General features: G+C 38.5%; 3 protein-coding genes across 4 annotated transcripts; 1 reads left to right on the top strand and 2 right to left on the bottom strand.

The window, feature by feature from the left end:
* The first annotated feature begins 7759 nt into the window (after window positions 1-7759).
* LOC103963894 (zinc finger CCCH domain-containing protein 14) lies at window positions 7760-11391 on the top strand. Its single transcript, XM_009376775.3, has 3 exons — window positions 7760-8020; window positions 9102-9162; window positions 10309-11391. The coding sequence occupies exons 1-3, from the start codon at window positions 7933-7935 to the stop codon at window positions 11066-11068; spliced, it is 909 nt and encodes a 302-aa protein (XP_009375050.2). The 5' UTR covers window positions 7760-7932; the 3' UTR covers window positions 11069-11391.
* Window positions 11392-11638: 247 nt separating this feature from the next.
* Window positions 11639-16858, bottom strand: LOC103963923 (putative disease resistance RPP13-like protein 1). Of its 2 annotated transcripts, XM_048569397.1 has the most exons (4): window positions 16348-16858; window positions 12400-16253; window positions 12152-12256; window positions 11639-12051 (listed from the first exon to the last, which is right to left on the bottom strand). In XM_048569397.1, exon 2 carries the CDS (start codon window positions 16246-16248, stop codon window positions 13300-13302), a length of 2949 nt encoding a protein of 982 aa, XP_048425354.1. In that variant the 5' UTR covers window positions 16249-16253; window positions 16348-16858; the 3' UTR covers window positions 11639-12051; window positions 12152-12256; window positions 12400-13299. The 2 variants fall into 2 exon arrangements, with proteins under 2 accessions (XP_048425354.1, XP_048425355.1); XM_048569398.1 differs by having other exon boundaries at window positions 12392-16855.
* Window positions 12446-13246, bottom strand: LOC125470408 (putative disease resistance protein At3g14460). Its single transcript, XM_048569374.1, has one exon. The coding sequence runs from the start codon at window positions 13244-13246 to the stop codon at window positions 12446-12448; it is 801 nt and encodes a 266-aa protein (XP_048425331.1).
* Window positions 16859-17378: the final 520 nt, after the last annotated feature.

The raw sequence follows: 17378 nt of genomic DNA on the forward strand, positions 1-17378 counted from the left end.
TGCCCAACCAAACTCAAGTTCGTCAATAGATTATAATCAAAAGCTTAATGAATTACTTTGTTTGGTGCAAGGCTCACAAAACCAAGTCGAGGAGGCTCAACAAGGAGAAAATTGGCAACCACATGAGGAGTTCTATACAACGCCTATGCAGCCACCACAACCTGCCCAAAGCAATGTAAGTACTTCAAGTGATAATGATAAGATTTTTCAATTACTTACTACTTTGACGCAGGAAGTCCAAACTCAAAGCAAAGAAAGGCAAATCCAAGATAAGAGGGTGGACAACTTGGAGAAGCAAATTGGGCAGATAGCGGAGTTCGTAGGACAATTTCAAGATCAAGGCAAACTCCCTATTTCAACCATTGCAAATCCGGAGGGAGAATTTGAAACTGCCAAGGAAATCATGTTGAGAAATGACAAGGAGGTTGGAACGGACCCTAAACCATCAAAATCAAATCACAAGGGAAAGGAATACACCCAACCCACGGCGAGAGTGGAAACACCTTTGCCGGAGGCACCTATTGCTCCCACGCCATCTAATTCAAGTAAGGTTGTTCCAAATTTAATTAGTTCTAACCCCATTCCACTGAATGTCCCTATTCCTTGCAGGATCATGCAATCCAAGGAAGAAGAGGGTGAGAAAGGCATCTTCGAATCCTTTCCAAAGAATCAAGAGCAAGATGTGACTGGGGAATGTCTAGAATTCATCAAAGAGGATATACTTGAGGCAAACAACCCCAAAGAAGTTGAACGTTATGACACAGGACAAGGACCAATCCTCACACCAAATCTGGGCGAGTGCAAAGTCCCTGAAACGTTCAAAGAAGATGTATTTATCCTTGAGTTCTTGTCGGAGCACACAGGTAAGCCGCCTCCCCGAATTTCAATTTTCTTTTATACTAATATGTTGTTAATGATCCAGGCACCCACTCTAGAATTCAAACCAATGCCGGTTCACTTCAAGTATCACCTTCCATTCAAGGATCAACTCCATGCCGTGGGGTTCCATAAACCTTCAAGGGAGCATCGTCCGGCTAGAAGACGTTAAAGCAAGCGCTTCGTGGGAGGCAACCCATGCAATCAACAAAGGAAGAACTCGGGAATCGCTCCACACTCAGATTTGCGTCCCTAAACCCTTTCCTTTGTTGCTTATTTTATATTATGTGTATTATGTTTAAAACATTGAGGACAATGTTTAGTTTAAGTGTGGGGGGGTAACATTCTGTTTTGAGACTTTGTGCATGAAATTCGTAGGGTTTTACCACCTAACATGTCTAAACTTGTTCTTTGCTGTTTTTAAGTGTTTTTAAGCTATTTTAGAGTGTTTTAGTGTGTGTTGACTTAAAAATCCGAAAATACCATAAAAATTTGAAAAATTGTTTTGAAAAACCCAAAAAGAGTTGTTTTTGTGTGTTTGTTTGTGTCGTAGGGTACCTTCCAACGCAATGATGAGGATTTGGTTTTTAATTGCATGATGGTTAAAGAAAGTTACCAACATGGTTGGACGTTTGATATACTCTTTGGTTTATGCTTGGTTGTAGTTATAGTTTACGAATTCACATGTAATCACAAAAGAAAAAATTAGTTTTTGTAACATGCTTGAAGGAATGAACTTAAACAAACGCTACATCCCTGTGAGACTTGAGCCTAAACGTTATTTGGAGAGTTATAATCTATGCATCATTGTTTTCTAAGTCGTTGTATGATCTCATTATTCATTGCTTGGTTACTACTTAGAAGGCGTTTCATCACTTAGTTCCAAATGCTAGAACTCATGCCCATTTCATTCAAAGCATGTCATTGATTTGCATACCACATATTCAAGATGAAGTTGTGTAGTGACCACCACCATAGCCAAATTGCCATATTTCCCTTTTCATTTGTTTTGTAGGATTTAACCCTGTTGAGCCTTGTTTAGCCTACTTTCTTTGTTAACCCGCATTATCCTCACCTAGCCTAGATTAGGACCATCCTTACCCTTGTTCTTGAAGCATAGTAAGCAATGAATTCCTTTTGATTAATGTGTTGCAGGAAATAAGTGTGGGGGAAAGAGTATTTATGTGAGTTTTTGTGCCATAGGCACGGTTAGAAAAGAAAAGAAAAAAAAAAAAAAAGAGAAAAAAAAAGAAAAGGAAAAAAAAAAAGAGTTGAAAAGTATTGGTTGTTGAAGTAAGGGCCCAAAACAATGAATTAGGCCCTAAGAGTTGTTTAAATCTCCCCTGTTTGTCTAAAAGTTGATTTCTGCATTCTAAGGGAATTCTAGGTCTTAATTTCATTACTTTACTTACTATTGCTTAAAGAACTTTTGTGTATCCCTACCTTTCCTTGTGAGCCAATATCCCAAGCCCCGTTACAACCCTCTACTTCTATCTTGAGTGTTGTGCATTTCAATTGTGGAGTTTGAATTTGGTATGAGCATATGGTGTCACTGGTTCTCGCATCTAAGTAGTAGCATTCCATTCATGAGATCATATCCAAACACGTTTGATTACTCTAGAAATTGCTTTCTTTGTTATAACATATGTGAGTACTAGTCTTTCATGTTTACATCAATCTTCTCACATATAACTAGTGTAGGGTGTGTAGTCAGAAAATCTGAGTGAAAATTGAGTGCATAACTAGTGAGGAATTGAGGGAATTCTCTAAGGCATGTTACTACATTCAAAATGTGTTTTAATTGATTAAATGCGAACTAGTGAATGGTGACTATGATTAAGGATGTGCTTAAGGGGAAGTAAGACTAAAAACTATGTGAGTAATGATCTTTGACATGTCATGTTTCATTGGAAATCCCTGAGGCAAACGTTGGAAGGTTTAGGTTATGTTTTGTTTGTTTTGTTTCGTCTTGTTTAATTTAGTTGTTTTGTTTTGCTCGAGGACTAGCAAAAGTTAAGTGTGGGGGAATTTGATAGGAGCATATTCATGCGACTTAATTAGCTTGTTCTTGTGCATTTTTGTTGTGTTTAATTAGTTGTTTTAGTGTTTAAGGCCACTTTTGTGTATTTTCAGATTATAAGGCTAAAGTGTGCAAGAAGATGCAAATTGGAGTCTTTTGGAGCGAAAGAGGAATGAATGAGTTGAAGACTTGAAGAAACGACGAATTCCTACGCCAACGATGAATTCTTACCAAAACGAAGAATCCTACTCAAACAAGGCTTCCTATTTTAGGAAAGTTAACCCTAAGTTTCCTGTTTTGGTAACCTTTCCTAAACTTAAACGTCCGTATTTTCTAGCCACTTTGACGGCCTTATAGGCACTTTAGGACACAAAACCAAGGCCCTAGCCCTATTTCCCTTCCTAGCCGCACCTTTATATTTATGTTTTAATTTCCTATTTTCGTAAGCCTTTGATTTAATTTTAAATAAGCTAGGGTTAGTTTTCTGAAATCATACATTTTCCTAACCCTAGCCGCAAAACCACATTCTCCCTAATTCTATTCATCATGCAGCCACAAAACCTATTTTGCCTTTCTAGCCGTGGCCCCCCCATTTATCAAAAACCCTAATAAACCATATAAAAATTCCCACCTTTGCCGTGCATTTGATGACCCAAAAAAACATCCAGCCGCAAATCCCATTCATTCCATTTTTAATTAGCATCATATCATTTTTTTTATTCTTCTTATCATACACACTCACACCATATTGCCGTGCATGCCATAACCTACAATCATTCAGCCACCATAATCCCATAACCCTAAGCCATTCACTCCATTATTCTTTCCCATTATTCTTTCCATCCGCATAATCCCATTTATTTTTTGACCTAATCCATGCATCCATTCCATAACCTAAAAACATATCAAACAGCCGCAGCCATTTTTCCCATTTTTTAGTCCTTAAGCCGTGGCCCCCATTTACCATTCACAACCTAATTAATTTCATTCATCCAGCCGCCACCATCCCATATAAGACACATCCACCCTATTTTTCCCTTAACAGCCGCCATTTTTCTCCCATTCTCTAAAATCTGCCGCAGCCACCATATCCCATATTTCTGCCCCTTAAGCCGTGACCTCCACGATCCCATAATTTCCCATCCACTTGAGCCGTGCATCCCAACTCCCAAAAACCGTGCAGCCTTCACACACAAAACATCATTGCCGCAGCAAGGAGAAGAGGAAAGAGGAGCTTCGACGCGCACCAATTCACGTTGATTCGTTGGGCGTTCTAGGTGTAATCAATCCTTTGTGCTTTATGTTTAAATTCAATTGTATTTCTCTTTTTGCGAATATGAGAGGCTAAATCCCCCTAGTTAGCTAGGGGGTGATTCGAAACCATGTTTATGCTTGCAATATGAATTGATTATTTTTGGTTGGAATTTCATGAATGGTGAATTCAATTTGTTTAACTGCTTGTTCGATAACTTATTTATGTATATTGATTGAGAGTGCACGCTTAATTTTCATGCATGAATATGATGCTAGAGTATAAGTGAATTTCACCTAATAGTTATGAACTTATATTCACAAGTAGTGGAGGTTGCTTATAAACAATCGCGTTAAATGAATTCTTGGCACTAGTTTCATGCTCATCATAGTAACGAATGCCTCGTCAACACTTATAGTTTTCATGATGCTTAATGATCTTTGATTGTATCTTTATTGTGCTTTTCACGTAAAGGACTTTTGGAGAATGTTTTGAATTGCGTTGCGCTAACCCATCCAATTCATTAACTTAAGGAGAACTTGACGGTTAATTTAAGCGGACCTAATTAACCTGGGGTGTTGAGTTTCATAATTTATCGAAAGACCAACTAAAAGTCATTTTGTATGCAAGTGTGACATGTGTGGAGAAGAACCTTCTAGCTAGCATTCATTCCATATTTCATCACATTCATATTTAAATTCTGCCTTTAAATTACAATTTGTGCATTTATTTTGTTTTCGTCAAAATCTCAATCCCCCTTTACTTTAGTGTCCAATTTAGTTAGAAAGTGTCTTAGTTTGTGTTTATAAGTGTTTTGTATTATTTGAGTCTTTTGATTTGTTTTTGTGTTTTATTGTTTAGTTTTGCATTCTTTGAGTCTAGTTTAGTGTTTCAAACTTTATTTTACGTTTTTGAGTTAGTTTCCAAGTGATTTTGCAATCCCTCCTAATCCCCGGTTAAGAACGATCCCTACTTATTCATATACTACAATTGTCACAAGAGGGTTTTAATTTGTGTGCTTACTTAGTTCGCATCACCTACGGGCGATTTGATACCACTACTTAGCACACTATATATAATGTATGTTTTATGAAGGTTTTATGGCATGTTAGGGTTTTCAGAAAACCTATTACATATTATGCTATTGAGTTTCCATAAAACTTTGGGGGTTAGTATGTTAAATAACCATTTCAGTATTATTTATATATAACTTGGTCCACTCATGTTTGTTTTGCGCCCCCTCAGGACTTAGAATCGAGGCGTATAATCCCGGTGTCAAGGCACTTCTGCATCAGCATCTTCGAGTCCTCTCTATGTAGGACCCACTCCTTTGTTCATTCAATTTTATATCATTTATTTTCTACATATAGAATTAGTCGTATGCTCTGGACACGTTTCTCAATTGCATATTAATTACATTTAAACTTTTAAGTGTTGTTTATATTTATTATTTCTCATGCATCCTAATATGGCTTCGTCACCTTCAGGTGTCGGCCAGCACGTACCTAACCTGATGTTCGGGGAATATCAAGATCGGGTGTGTCATCTACAATCACATATCCTTATACTTTCTTATGATCTATAACAATTACAAAACGAATGGCTTGAATTTGCATAGGTGATCAATAATTGCATGTGTATAGTTTTCTTCTACTTCTTCTTGTTATTTAAGATTGTTCTAAACGTAAATAAAAAATCTTACACTAGTTTTACCAAAAAATAAATAAAATTACGCTAGAATAGAATGCATGCATTTTCAATTTTCCCACCTTTTCAAAGTAGTATTTGACATAAGAAAAATGCTAATGAGACTCTTTCAAAAGTGAGACTCTCTTCATAGATTTTCTGTTATCTCATGTTTTTTTATACAATGTTTTATAATGTTTGCACGGTAATTGACGTTAAAGAGTGAATAAAGAAAATCTCAAGGTATCACACACCAACTTTGTGAATGGCTTCTCACAGTGCGTGTACACATATCATTAATATGTTAGTTAACAATGTGCAAGACACTGGTAATTTCTCTCATTTATAGGAAATGTTTAGACTTTCGTTCTCTTCACAGCTTGAATATTTCTGGGAGGAAATTAATAGCATTCAACTTCTGTACGCCCATCATCTTCTATTAGAGATAAAAATAATTTTAGCTAGAAATTCGAGAAACTAATGATAATAGTAAATCATTGATAAGTTTAGGAACATATTATGTTAGCAACAATAGATGGGGGCAGTGCTATAAAGGGACTAGAATGGTTCCTGGCTTACCCTGATATTTTTTTCACAGAGAAATCTTGAAGTTATTATTTTGATTTTCAAAGATTTTTTTTAAGGGATTAGAGCCACAACAAGAGGGAGAGAGCGGAAGTCGGTGAGAGAGTTGGGTTCTCCTAGAGTTTAATCTTTTTTCAATGGTACTGTTGGTTGTTGACAAGCTTGAGTTATGCTTTCATCCATGTGCTATTTATTTTTCTTGCTAGCCTTTCTATTAGGTCATTTTTTCGCCAATTAACACGGCAGTCAACTGATCTGAACGTACTAATGAAATGGAGCAAAATTAGAAAATCAACACCATTGTCACCGAGAAAACAAACATCATAATTGGAACAAAAATCTAGAGCGGCAAAATAGTGGCTGAGACGATCACCAAACAATGAATGAGACGATAATTAGACGATGGATGAGAGATGGGTTCGTGAGCATGAGAGAGGGATTGAGCGTGTTGCAGCGGTTAATGAGTTGGGTTGTTGGCAGTGTTGCAGTGTTGCAATGTTTCTTTATTTTTTTAAACATTTGTGAGAGGCCCCTCCTAACCTAAATTCCTAACTCTGCCACTAAGATGACTGATCCCAAGAATTAACTTTAAGATTATCCTCTAAGTTTGTCATTCCGTTCGAGTTCTTCCAATTGTCTGAAGATTGTCGAACTAAAAATGGGCCGAAAGAGCCAACAATACTTCCCACCGAAAACAAGTAATAAAATTGTCATTTTAATGTTGCATTGGAAACAATGGGTAGTCGGATCAACTTTTGCATGGAAACGACTTTCCTACAACATGTTGCATGCAAATTCACGTGGGAAGCGAAAAAGAGAGGAATTTGTCTCTGTCTTTCATGTTACCGGCCCAACCCGCCACTTAAGACTACATAATAATGATATTCCTTTTCATTTGTAAGTGAGATATTATAGGTTTGATTTTCGCTAAAAATAAATTCGAACCACGTTATTGCGGTTTAGCCCACTTCCTCTCCCTTAGAGCACTTCCATCCATATCAAATCCCCTAGGGCATAGTGAAGTAAATCCCCTCCCTTCCTCTAAAACTCCTCCACCCCATTCCAATCCACTGGGTTTGGGGGAGCCTAGTTGCCCACCTAGGCTTAAAATCAACTAGCCTAACCCCTAGGCTATGTGACGCAAAATCAAAGTTTTAAAAAATATTAGGCGCTAGTCGACAATAAGCTAGCACCTAGCGCCTATACGGTCTTATCATTCAGGAAGATTCGGATTTCCAACGATCATATGATAACGTCACACGAGGCGCACGTGACTCTCTATCACCGTCTCACACATGACACTGGTGACAGACAGGCGACAGTCACGAATTATTAACTGAATTTAAATTGCAATTTCGAGTCCGCCTTTCCCCTCTTTCGCGAACCCTAGACGGTTCAATTGAATCACCCTCTCCCTCTCTTTCTCTCTCTAACTTTCTCTCTCCTAGGGTTCCGTTTTCTGGAACTCTCTCGCTGTTTCGTGCTCGGACGTCGGAGCTCTCTGTGAGCTATAATGGAGTTCGGAGGAGGTGGCCGGAAGAGAGGCAGGCCGGAAGCTGCGCACTTTAATGGGAATGGCGGCTTCAAGAAATCCAAGCCAGGTTTGGCTTCCCATTGCTTTCAAGCTTCAACCTTTCTTCCATGTATTTTCATATTTTTGTACCTTGCCGATATGTATATGCGTATGTGTGCATGTGTGTATGTTGTAAGCATTGAAATCTAGGGTTTGGTATGTGCTTGTTCTGATTCTGTGCATTTAGCTTTTCTTGATACTCGATTTCGATAGTTCAGAAAGTTCATTAAGTGTTAAATTAAGTTAAGAAAGCTTCCTGCTTGATAAGAATGAAGGAAAAGTATTTAAAGAACATTGAATTTTGCGGGCGAGTTTAAAAATACCGGTTTTCTAGTTCATTTGAGCTTGTGGGGCATTCGAAGAGCGAAATTTGGTTTTTTGTTGCTATGTCATATGGACATTCATTTGGGTTGCCTATCATAAGGTTTCTTCAAAAGAGTGCTCTTTAATGTCTTCAAAAAAATTGTTTGCTTTGGTGGGTTGAATGTAATTGGAAGTTGGTTATTGAGTGTTTGCGGGATGTTTTTTCAAAATAGGGCTTTAGGTGTAGTATAGTTTGGTAAAAGACTCCCTTAAAACAATATGTTTAAAGTACGGAATTTTCTCTGTGAGATGCACATTATTATCATGTAGTACCACATGAAATTGTTTAAATGCACTAGCTATTGTTATCAAGTTGTAAACCACTTATAGTTTGTCTTGTTGGTTTGGTTTTAGAAGAGCTATCTGTTATCTCATTTTGGTGCTGTTATTCAAGTAAGAGGGAATCCACTGTTTTAAATATTATTTGCTAATGACTGACGAGGAGAGAAGGAGATGGAGTATCCCATGTTCTCTTCACTTTCCTCTAAGAATTGAAGCAACCATAATTTTAATTATCATTTTGTTTCCTCTTTTTTGGTTTAAAAAGTACAGGGTTTACTTTCTTCTCAAAAAAAAAGTACAGGGTTTAGAGGTCTGTTTTGTTCAACAGCAAAATGGGGTTTGTTCTTACTCTATGATTCTTCAATGGTAACATGAATACGTGATGATGAATATTGTTAAAGTTTTGAAGATTAATAATCCACTGTAAGTGTAACTGAGGGAAATTAATTAATGTTCTGCAACAGAAATGGAGTCCTTTCAACCTGGTATAGGAAGCAAATCGAAGCCATGCACAAAGTTTTTCAGGTTCTAATCTTAACTTATCTAAAATGAATGGCCTAAGTGTAATATGCATATTGACAAGTTTAAGAAAAAGTTTGTTCTTCAATTTTTGTGAGTAATTTGGACTAATGAAATGGGCCGTCAAAGCTTTGGTAAAGGTTGAATCATCTGTTCTAATCATGCTAACAAAAACTGAACAGATATCATTGAATGACTACAGTTTGATTAAGTACTTAATGTATACTATCTATTTTATCATGGTTGTATGGGAAGCAGAAGTTGTCCTTCATACCATGGTTTTCTTCAGTTTCTTTCTTGCATTTGAAATCAAAGTGATTTAGGCTACAGAACTGCTCGCTAAGTTTTGAAGCAGGTTTTTTTTTTTATGTTCGGACTATGCAAAAAGTAAGATGAATTAAGAATTTTGATAAGGTCAAGTCATGTTTTCTTTCGAAACTGTGTCGGACTTTGTGTGCATTTCGCTAAACTCCGGGGGATATGTAACTTCTGTTTAAATTGTGACTGTTCATTGATCTTTTTCAAAAAGTTCCAATGTTTTTCCGTTAATATTTCTTGATCTCTTTCAAGGTTTGTATAGGGTGAGGTCTGAGTTATGGTGGCGATTTTATATTATAAAACAATGCTTTATTGTGAATTGTCATACATTTCCAATCTCAGACTTTTTCGGCAGTGATTTTGAGCTCTGGTAGACCTTTAAGATAGTGTTATGCAGTTTTAGTATGTTGTTATTTTCATTTCAGTATCAGGTAAGGGTGGTGGTGATGTAATTGGATAGTAGAAGATTGGCTTTGAGTCACCTGTGAAAATAACACTATTCCATTGCTAATAAAACATGATTGCCTGATATATAGTTGACTAAAGTTAAAAGTTCCACTTAGTTTCACAACTTCTAGGATTTTGATACATTTGTAAGAAAACCATATGTTTTCCCTCGTTGGGCAGTGATTCTCGTGAAGAATCCATTCTTGGTTTCGTGTATCTTTTTTCCTATATTTTCTATAACATAACCCTTTCCCAACTAAAGCTTATGGAAGATATTTTCTCATAAGCCCATTTCTGATATATAGTTACTAGTTAGTCATATTCTGTGACATTTTGTCATTTTCTGTCATATTTGGGCTCAGAAGTTTTTGTTTTATTTATATGCAGCACTTCCGGGTGCCCTTTTGGTGAAGGATGTCACTTTTTGCATTATGTTCCTGGTGGCATCAAAGCGGTGTCTCAGATGACTGGTAGCAATCCAACCCATCCTCCTCCTCCTAGAAATTCAGCAGCCTCACCATCATTTCCAGATGGTTCTTCTCCTCCAGCTGTCAAGACACGGTTGTGTAATAAGTACAACACGGTTGAAGGTTGCAAGTTTGGGGATAAATGCCATTTTGCCCATGGTGAGTGGGAGCTTGGTAGGCCCACTGCTCAATCCTACGAAGATCCTCGTGCAGGGGCCGGATTTCCAGGCAGAATGGGAGGTCGGATGGAGTCTGCCCCACCGGCACATGGAGCTGTAGGAAGTTTTGGGGCCACTGCCACGGCTAAGATCAGTGTTGATGCTTCGCTTGCAGGAGCCATTATTGGGAAAAACGGTGTACACTCAAAGCAAATTTGTCGTGTGACTGGTGCAAAGCTTTCCATAAGAGAGCATGAGACAGATCATAAGCTGAGGAACATTGAGCTTGAGGGTACCTTGGACCAGATTAAAGACGCCAGTGCTATGGTTCGTGAGCTCATTGGGAACGTGAGTTCAGGTGCTGGACCTCACAACACGAGGAAACCTGCTATGTCAGCCTCATCTCCGGCAAGCAACTTCAGGACTAAGCTTTGTGAGAACTTTACTAAAGGTACATGCACCTTTGGGGATAGGTGCCACTTTGCACATGGACAAGAAGAGCTGCGCAGGTCGGCGATGTGATTTCTTTCAACTCTTTCTTGTTCTCTTACCATTCTGTCGTAGGATACACTTATTACAGCATTAATTTTGTGTTCGTTAAATTTGTTTTGCTTCTAGGGTTTAATATTCGGAAATTTTAGGAGTTTGCCATGTTTCTCTCTACTTTGCTGCTCGTCTTTCGGAATCAAGCTGAGATCTCATGGTTGAACTAATATAGTGAATAGTGATAAGTACAGGCTGCCAGTTAGCATGTGCAGTGGCAAATGCTAATCTTGGCTGCTTGAATGTGTTCATTTTGTTTTGATCAGATTAATGAAAAATGAGATGTTAATTTTGTGCTCACAGATGTTTAGGGTTGTTTCAAGTTTTTCCCTTTCCTTTTTTTTTTTTACCTTCTTGTTGTCAAGTGAGCCATTCTCCGAAAACTTTAAAACAGTAACTTTCTGTTTTACTAAGAATATTGTTACACCTGCTAAATCATATACTTACAAATAAATAAATAAATAAATGTTGTTTGAATCAAAATTAATTTACCATAATTTATATAAAGTAGAGTTAAATTATTTGCACACATATATGATAAAACATAAATTAAATATGGTGAGCACAGGTCACTATTTACCAGAAATTATGCAGGAACGTAGAGAATAAGCAGTTTTTTTAAGAACAAAATTAAAAATAAGCGGTTCAAAGTTCCGACTTTGATTTGTATCAATGAAAGTTGCAAGGAATGTGAACTATATTGCCTCAATCTCTTCCATTCATATTCCTTTCACACCTCTTGTTCAGAGAAGAACAAACATTTTGGTGATCCTCAGAAATGAAAGAGATTGCGGCAAATCCTCTTCTGGCAGAGTGCAAGACAATCGACGGATGCATAGCTGTTGAAGAGAGCTTGGTTGTTGAGGTCCATCTCCGGTCAGGGATTCCGAGAGCAGCTGTTGTTTGAGCAATCTCTCCAATAGATCCTCACTTCCCCTGATCTGAAATTCTCCAAGGGAGACCTAGTATAGATCGATTCCACTGTTAATAAATACTGATATTATAAGCGCAAATTTAGACATGGCAAAATGAAGAAAGCAAAAGAAAAGGAAGGTAAGTTACAATTTACGGATCATCAGCGTTCAACCGGAGATATATCCCTTCGGTGAAATCTGCAGCGGAACAACCGGCCTCCTTGTCAGCCTCCTTGTATAGTAACGCAATGTACTGGCATTCATCCAAACACAGTTAAGTGGTGCAAAATACAGTTGAGTGTCAAACATTGAAGACAATCAGGTATGTTTGGAACATTTGAGGACAATCAATTTACATAACTACAGATAAGTGTTGCTAAACACGTACGTATGTACCTGGCTTTGTCTTGAGAGTTGACAGTTGGAGAGGTGAGTTGAAAGCTCATATGGTGATTTCATCATCTATCTGTATGCAAGGAATGCGAGCTATGTTTTTCCAATCTTTTCCTTTCTTCTTCTCGTACCTCTTCTTCAAAGAAGGACAATGCCAGATGCCCAGCAAAGAAAGAGATGCTAGAAAACCGTCTTTTGGAAGGATTTCGAGACTCTCGCACCCTAAAATTCGCAGCTCTTGAAGAGAAGTGAGGTGCTCAAGACCCTTTCTGTCCAAAGATTTCAGATTCGATACAGAAGAGATTTTGAGAGTGTGAAGAGTGGCAGGGAGCATCTGTTCCTCGAGCAACGTCTCCAACAGATCCTTGTTTCCTTCAATCCAAAATCGTCGGAGAGAGACAAGTCCTTGCAATCCCCACTCCGCTGAAGGCCTCGGTCTCTCACAATTAATGATCCAAAATGTTTGCAGGTTGGGAGGCAAACCCACTTGTGCAAATGACACCAGATTTGGAAGACTTTGTATCCACAAAAATTGAAGGGCGGTGAGGGTGTGCATTCGGTCCGGCAAAAACTTCAAATGCTCGCATGCCAAGACTGAAAAGTAAGTCAGGTTGGGAGTAGGCAATCCTCCGTCGGGAAACGAGACAAGGTTTGGGCATGTCACAATAGCCAGGGAGTCAGAGTGGCTGAGATTTTCATTTGCTCCTCCTTCAACAGAAAAGGATTCCAGATTCTGACAACCCCATATATAAAGGGATGAAAGTTTGGGGAATATGCCCAACGGGAACGACCTCAGAGAATCACAGCTCTGTACAAGATCCAAAGTCTGAAGGGAAGTCAATTTGGCCATCATCTCACGTGATAGGAATTCTAATTTCCTGCAATCATCTATACGGAGTGATGTCAGCGTGGTTGGCAGACCATTTGTAGGGAACGACAGAGTGAGGAACACTTCGAAAGACTCAAATGTTGAAGACGATTGCTGTTGTGCACCATTTGCGGCAACCATTCTCTCCCACCAAGACAAGAAATATTAAACATCTGAAGCGACGGCAGCGTCTCCGTCGACTGCAGTGACAATGAGAGACCCGGGCATCCACTTATTGTCAGTTGTTCAAGAGATAGTCGTAAGGATTCCGTGTTCAGGGTATTACTGGCCCTGTTTCCATGTAGAGCCTCACATCCCCAGATCTCAAGTATTTTCAAGGAAGGAAGATGAGTGGGCAAGTTTCCTCTCAGCTTCTGACACCAAATTAACTTCAGCTCCTTAAGCCGAGGAAAGTCTGGACTTTCACCTCCACCTGGACCAGGCAGCCATTCCTTCCACTCTGGCATATCCCTGAACTCGAGCTTCTCTAAAGATCGAAATGGTTGATTTCCCCCGTACAACTCAACACCAACACTCGTAACCAATTCCATCCTTTGTATGTAGAGCTCTTTGAGAGCAGGTAGCTGACCAACTGGTGGCAGAGAGCTACAATTACTACAAGCCCTGAGACGCATCACTTGTAAGTTGGAGAAGGACGAGTCTCCCACCCAATTTGGGAAACTGGTTCCACCATAAAACTTGATGGTTAGTTTCGCCAAATTTACCGAAGGTTGTAATCTTTCAAGTACACGTCTCTCTTTCACAAAATCATTGGAAACTTCATGACCCCATGCCAACTCTACCTCATTGAGATCTTTCTTATCCTTCAGCAAGTCATCAATAACACCGACTACATTTTGCAGATTCAAGATAGAAATTTTTCCTCGAAGGTGCAACAACTCCCTCAATTCTGCAATGCTTGACCCAACAGATTTCCCCAACATAAAAACAGTCAGCGTTCTCAAACTTTTTAGTCTACCCATATGCACAGGCATCTCTTTTATGTTAGTTCCACTAATTTCAAGATGACGCAAATGAATCAATTTCCTCATGTCTGCAGGCAATTCAACAAGAGAAGAACAACCTAACAACAACAGAGTCTGTAAATTGTAGAGAGTACACACTGTATCTGGTAGCCTTTTAATTGCCGTATAAGAGAGATCAACATAGCGCAAGTGGATGTGGTTACCAATAGAACTAGGTAAGTGATTGATATTTTGATATCTTGACAATGAAAAAGCCCGTAAACATTTTTGTGCTGGCAGTAAATCATCTAGAACCTTATTGCTTACATATCCACGATCACGGCTATCGTATGGTGCTAAAGACACTGGAAGGAAGGTTCGCAAACATTCAACTCCTTTTAATGGCTCAAATTTTAGAGATGTATCAAAGTTTCCTCTCATATACGACAAGTGGCGAACTCTTTTAGGAACTTCATGTGAATTTTTCTGATCGAACCTGAAACAAAACTCTCCAGACACAAACATAGCCAAGTCATTGATGAGATCATGCATAGTGAAACTTGGTTGATCCAATCTTGGTCTTTGAAATAGTGATCGCGATAACAATTCATCAAAGTATCTTTCACCAATCTCCTCTATTGTATTCTCACTCTCTAATTGTTGAATTAAACCTTCTGCCACCCATAGTAGAATTACACTTTCCTTTTCAAATTCATAGTGTTTTGGAAAAATTGAGCAATAAGCAAAGCATCGTTTCAAGTAAGATGGAAGATAATGGTAACTCAATCTTAGAGAAGGAAGAATACTATTAGCATCTGGTAGACCCCAAAAATTGCTATTTAATATGTGATTCCATTCCCTATAGTCTAGGTTGCAACTTAAGAGACCCCCTACTATTTTTGCAGCTAAAGGCAAGCCGTTGCACTTGCATGCAATTTGCTTACCAATTCCTTCCAAATCTGGACGAGCACTGAGGTTCTCATTTCTAAATGCATGTTTTTCCAGTAACAGCCAGCAATCCTTGTCTGATAATTTTTCCAAGTCATGAATTGGAATACTATTGCACACGATGGATGCAACACGCCTACTCCTTGTTGTTACAATGACCCTGCTTCCCTTCGCCCCATACGTGAAAAGAGTTCGTAGACGATCCCACTCATCATAGCTCTCATTCCAAAGGTCATCCAGGACAAGTAAAAATCTCTTTCCCATCAATTGTTCACTTAGTTGAACTTCAAGGGAATTCATACCCAAATTATCACATGGTTTTTTAGTGATTTCCTCAATAAGGGTCTTAATCACCCTCAAAGCCTCATAGTGTTCGGAAACACAAACCCAAGCATTCGTATCGAAATGCTCTTTAACTTGTCCATCGTTGTAAAGGAGTTGAGCAAGAGTTGTCTTACCAACCCCACCCATTCCGAAAATAGGGACAACAGAAAAATTACTTCTACTTTCATTGTCAGATAGCAGCAGTAGAGCTTTTAACTTTTCTTTATCTCCATCCCTTCCATAGGTACAAAATCCTTCCTCAACAACAGAAGTTGTGGGAGTTCTTTGTGAAACCTTGGCCCCAACGCATCCTCTAAGACCGAGGACATCCTTTTGTTTTGCAAGGTGTTCCAACTTGTTGAACAAATCTTCTATTCTACCGTTCAAGCCCTTATAATTAAAAGGATTAAGAGGGGTAGAAAGGATGTTGCACACCTGGGTTGTCTTAGTCCGATCTTTTGGCTTGCGACGCGAAGCTTCGGTATCAATCTCATCCACCAAGTCCTCGGCATCGAACACAGCATGTTTGAGCTCGTCAAGCCACATCCCGACGGCACGGTTGACAATCTGCTTCTCCTCTGCATCGTTGAGGACTGCGTGGAGGGTCATCAACGTCACCTTCAGTTTGTCCACGAGTGAAAGGTTGAGTCTTCTTGCCCGGAAGAAGTCCATGAACTCTCCGGAGGCAATCTTGTCGCACAGCACCTGGATGGAACCGGAGAGCAAAGCCTCTCCAACCAAAGCCATTTTCTCTTGTTGGCAAAAGGACTAATTGTGATCAAAACTGAAATGAAATTCAAGCAAGGAACTAGCAAAGCTGTGAAGGATTATATATCTGAATTGTACCTGGTCATCGGTAGCGGGACGACTTGGTATTGTTTTGGTCAATAATGCAGTGGGGACCACACGCAAGCATAGAGTGATAACTGGTGGCTGTGCCTTGGAGTTTCGAGGGACAGGCATCGTTGTGACTGGGTCTGCGAGTTGAAATTTTAGAAGAGGGTGTGGAAAATGCGTCGGTGGGATGACATTTTCCCTTTGTTTTTAATTTACCTTCTGTGTAAGGGATCAATGGGAAAATAATGCTATGAAATGGACGGGAGCATAGTACGCATTGATAATCTTAATCGTTGGATCTTGACCGCAAATTCAATTATTCATTCATTCAGTTTATACTATAGGCTGCTTCGTTCTAAAAAATTTTGGTCATCATTGTTGCCGTCAAGCATTGGACTTCATGTAAACTGCATGACCTCTCAGTGTGGCTCCATGTAATTGGTTTACAAAATTATAAACTTCGATATAATTATATTAGAAAATGGTTAGCAAATGTACTTTTGGCTCTCTCAAATACTTTAAGTCAACTCCACCCCCGTAAAGCAGGCACTTTATGTGTGGTGCCCACTCCACATCAAATTTAACAATTCGAATTGTCTATTTTGTAAGTCTCGATTCATATATTATCCTTGCAAAAATTTAATTCAATCTGAAACCATTTGCCTATTTAATTATCAAGGTAAAATTTTATTATTTCTTATATAGCAAATTATTCGTTAATTTTTTTGAACTCAATTAGATGTCTTAAACATTTTCGATTTGGCTAATATTTTGTAAGGATGATCTATGAGGTGCAACTTGAAAAATAGACGGTTCAGATCGTTAAAGTTCGATATAGTGTGGATTCTACAATTAATCCATATTTTTACAACAACAAAAAAAAAAATGAGAATCCCTTCCCTTAAAGGTTTCCCCGGTAAAGACATATATATATACACTCATTTCTAAACTCTTTTGTTTTAACTTTTAAAGAATTCTTAACTATATTTTCCTTTGTTCGCTATTTTTTTTTTTTTTTTTTTTTTTTTTTTAATTCTACA

Source organism: the organism of the source record quoted next, unplaced genomic scaffold (genome assembly GCF_019419815.1).
Source record: "Pyrus x bretschneideri cultivar Hongxiangsu unplaced genomic scaffold, Pyrus_bretschneideri_v1 Contig5, whole genome shotgun sequence".
Classification (NCBI taxonomy): domain Eukaryota; kingdom Viridiplantae; phylum Streptophyta; class Magnoliopsida; order Rosales; family Rosaceae; genus Pyrus; species Pyrus x bretschneideri.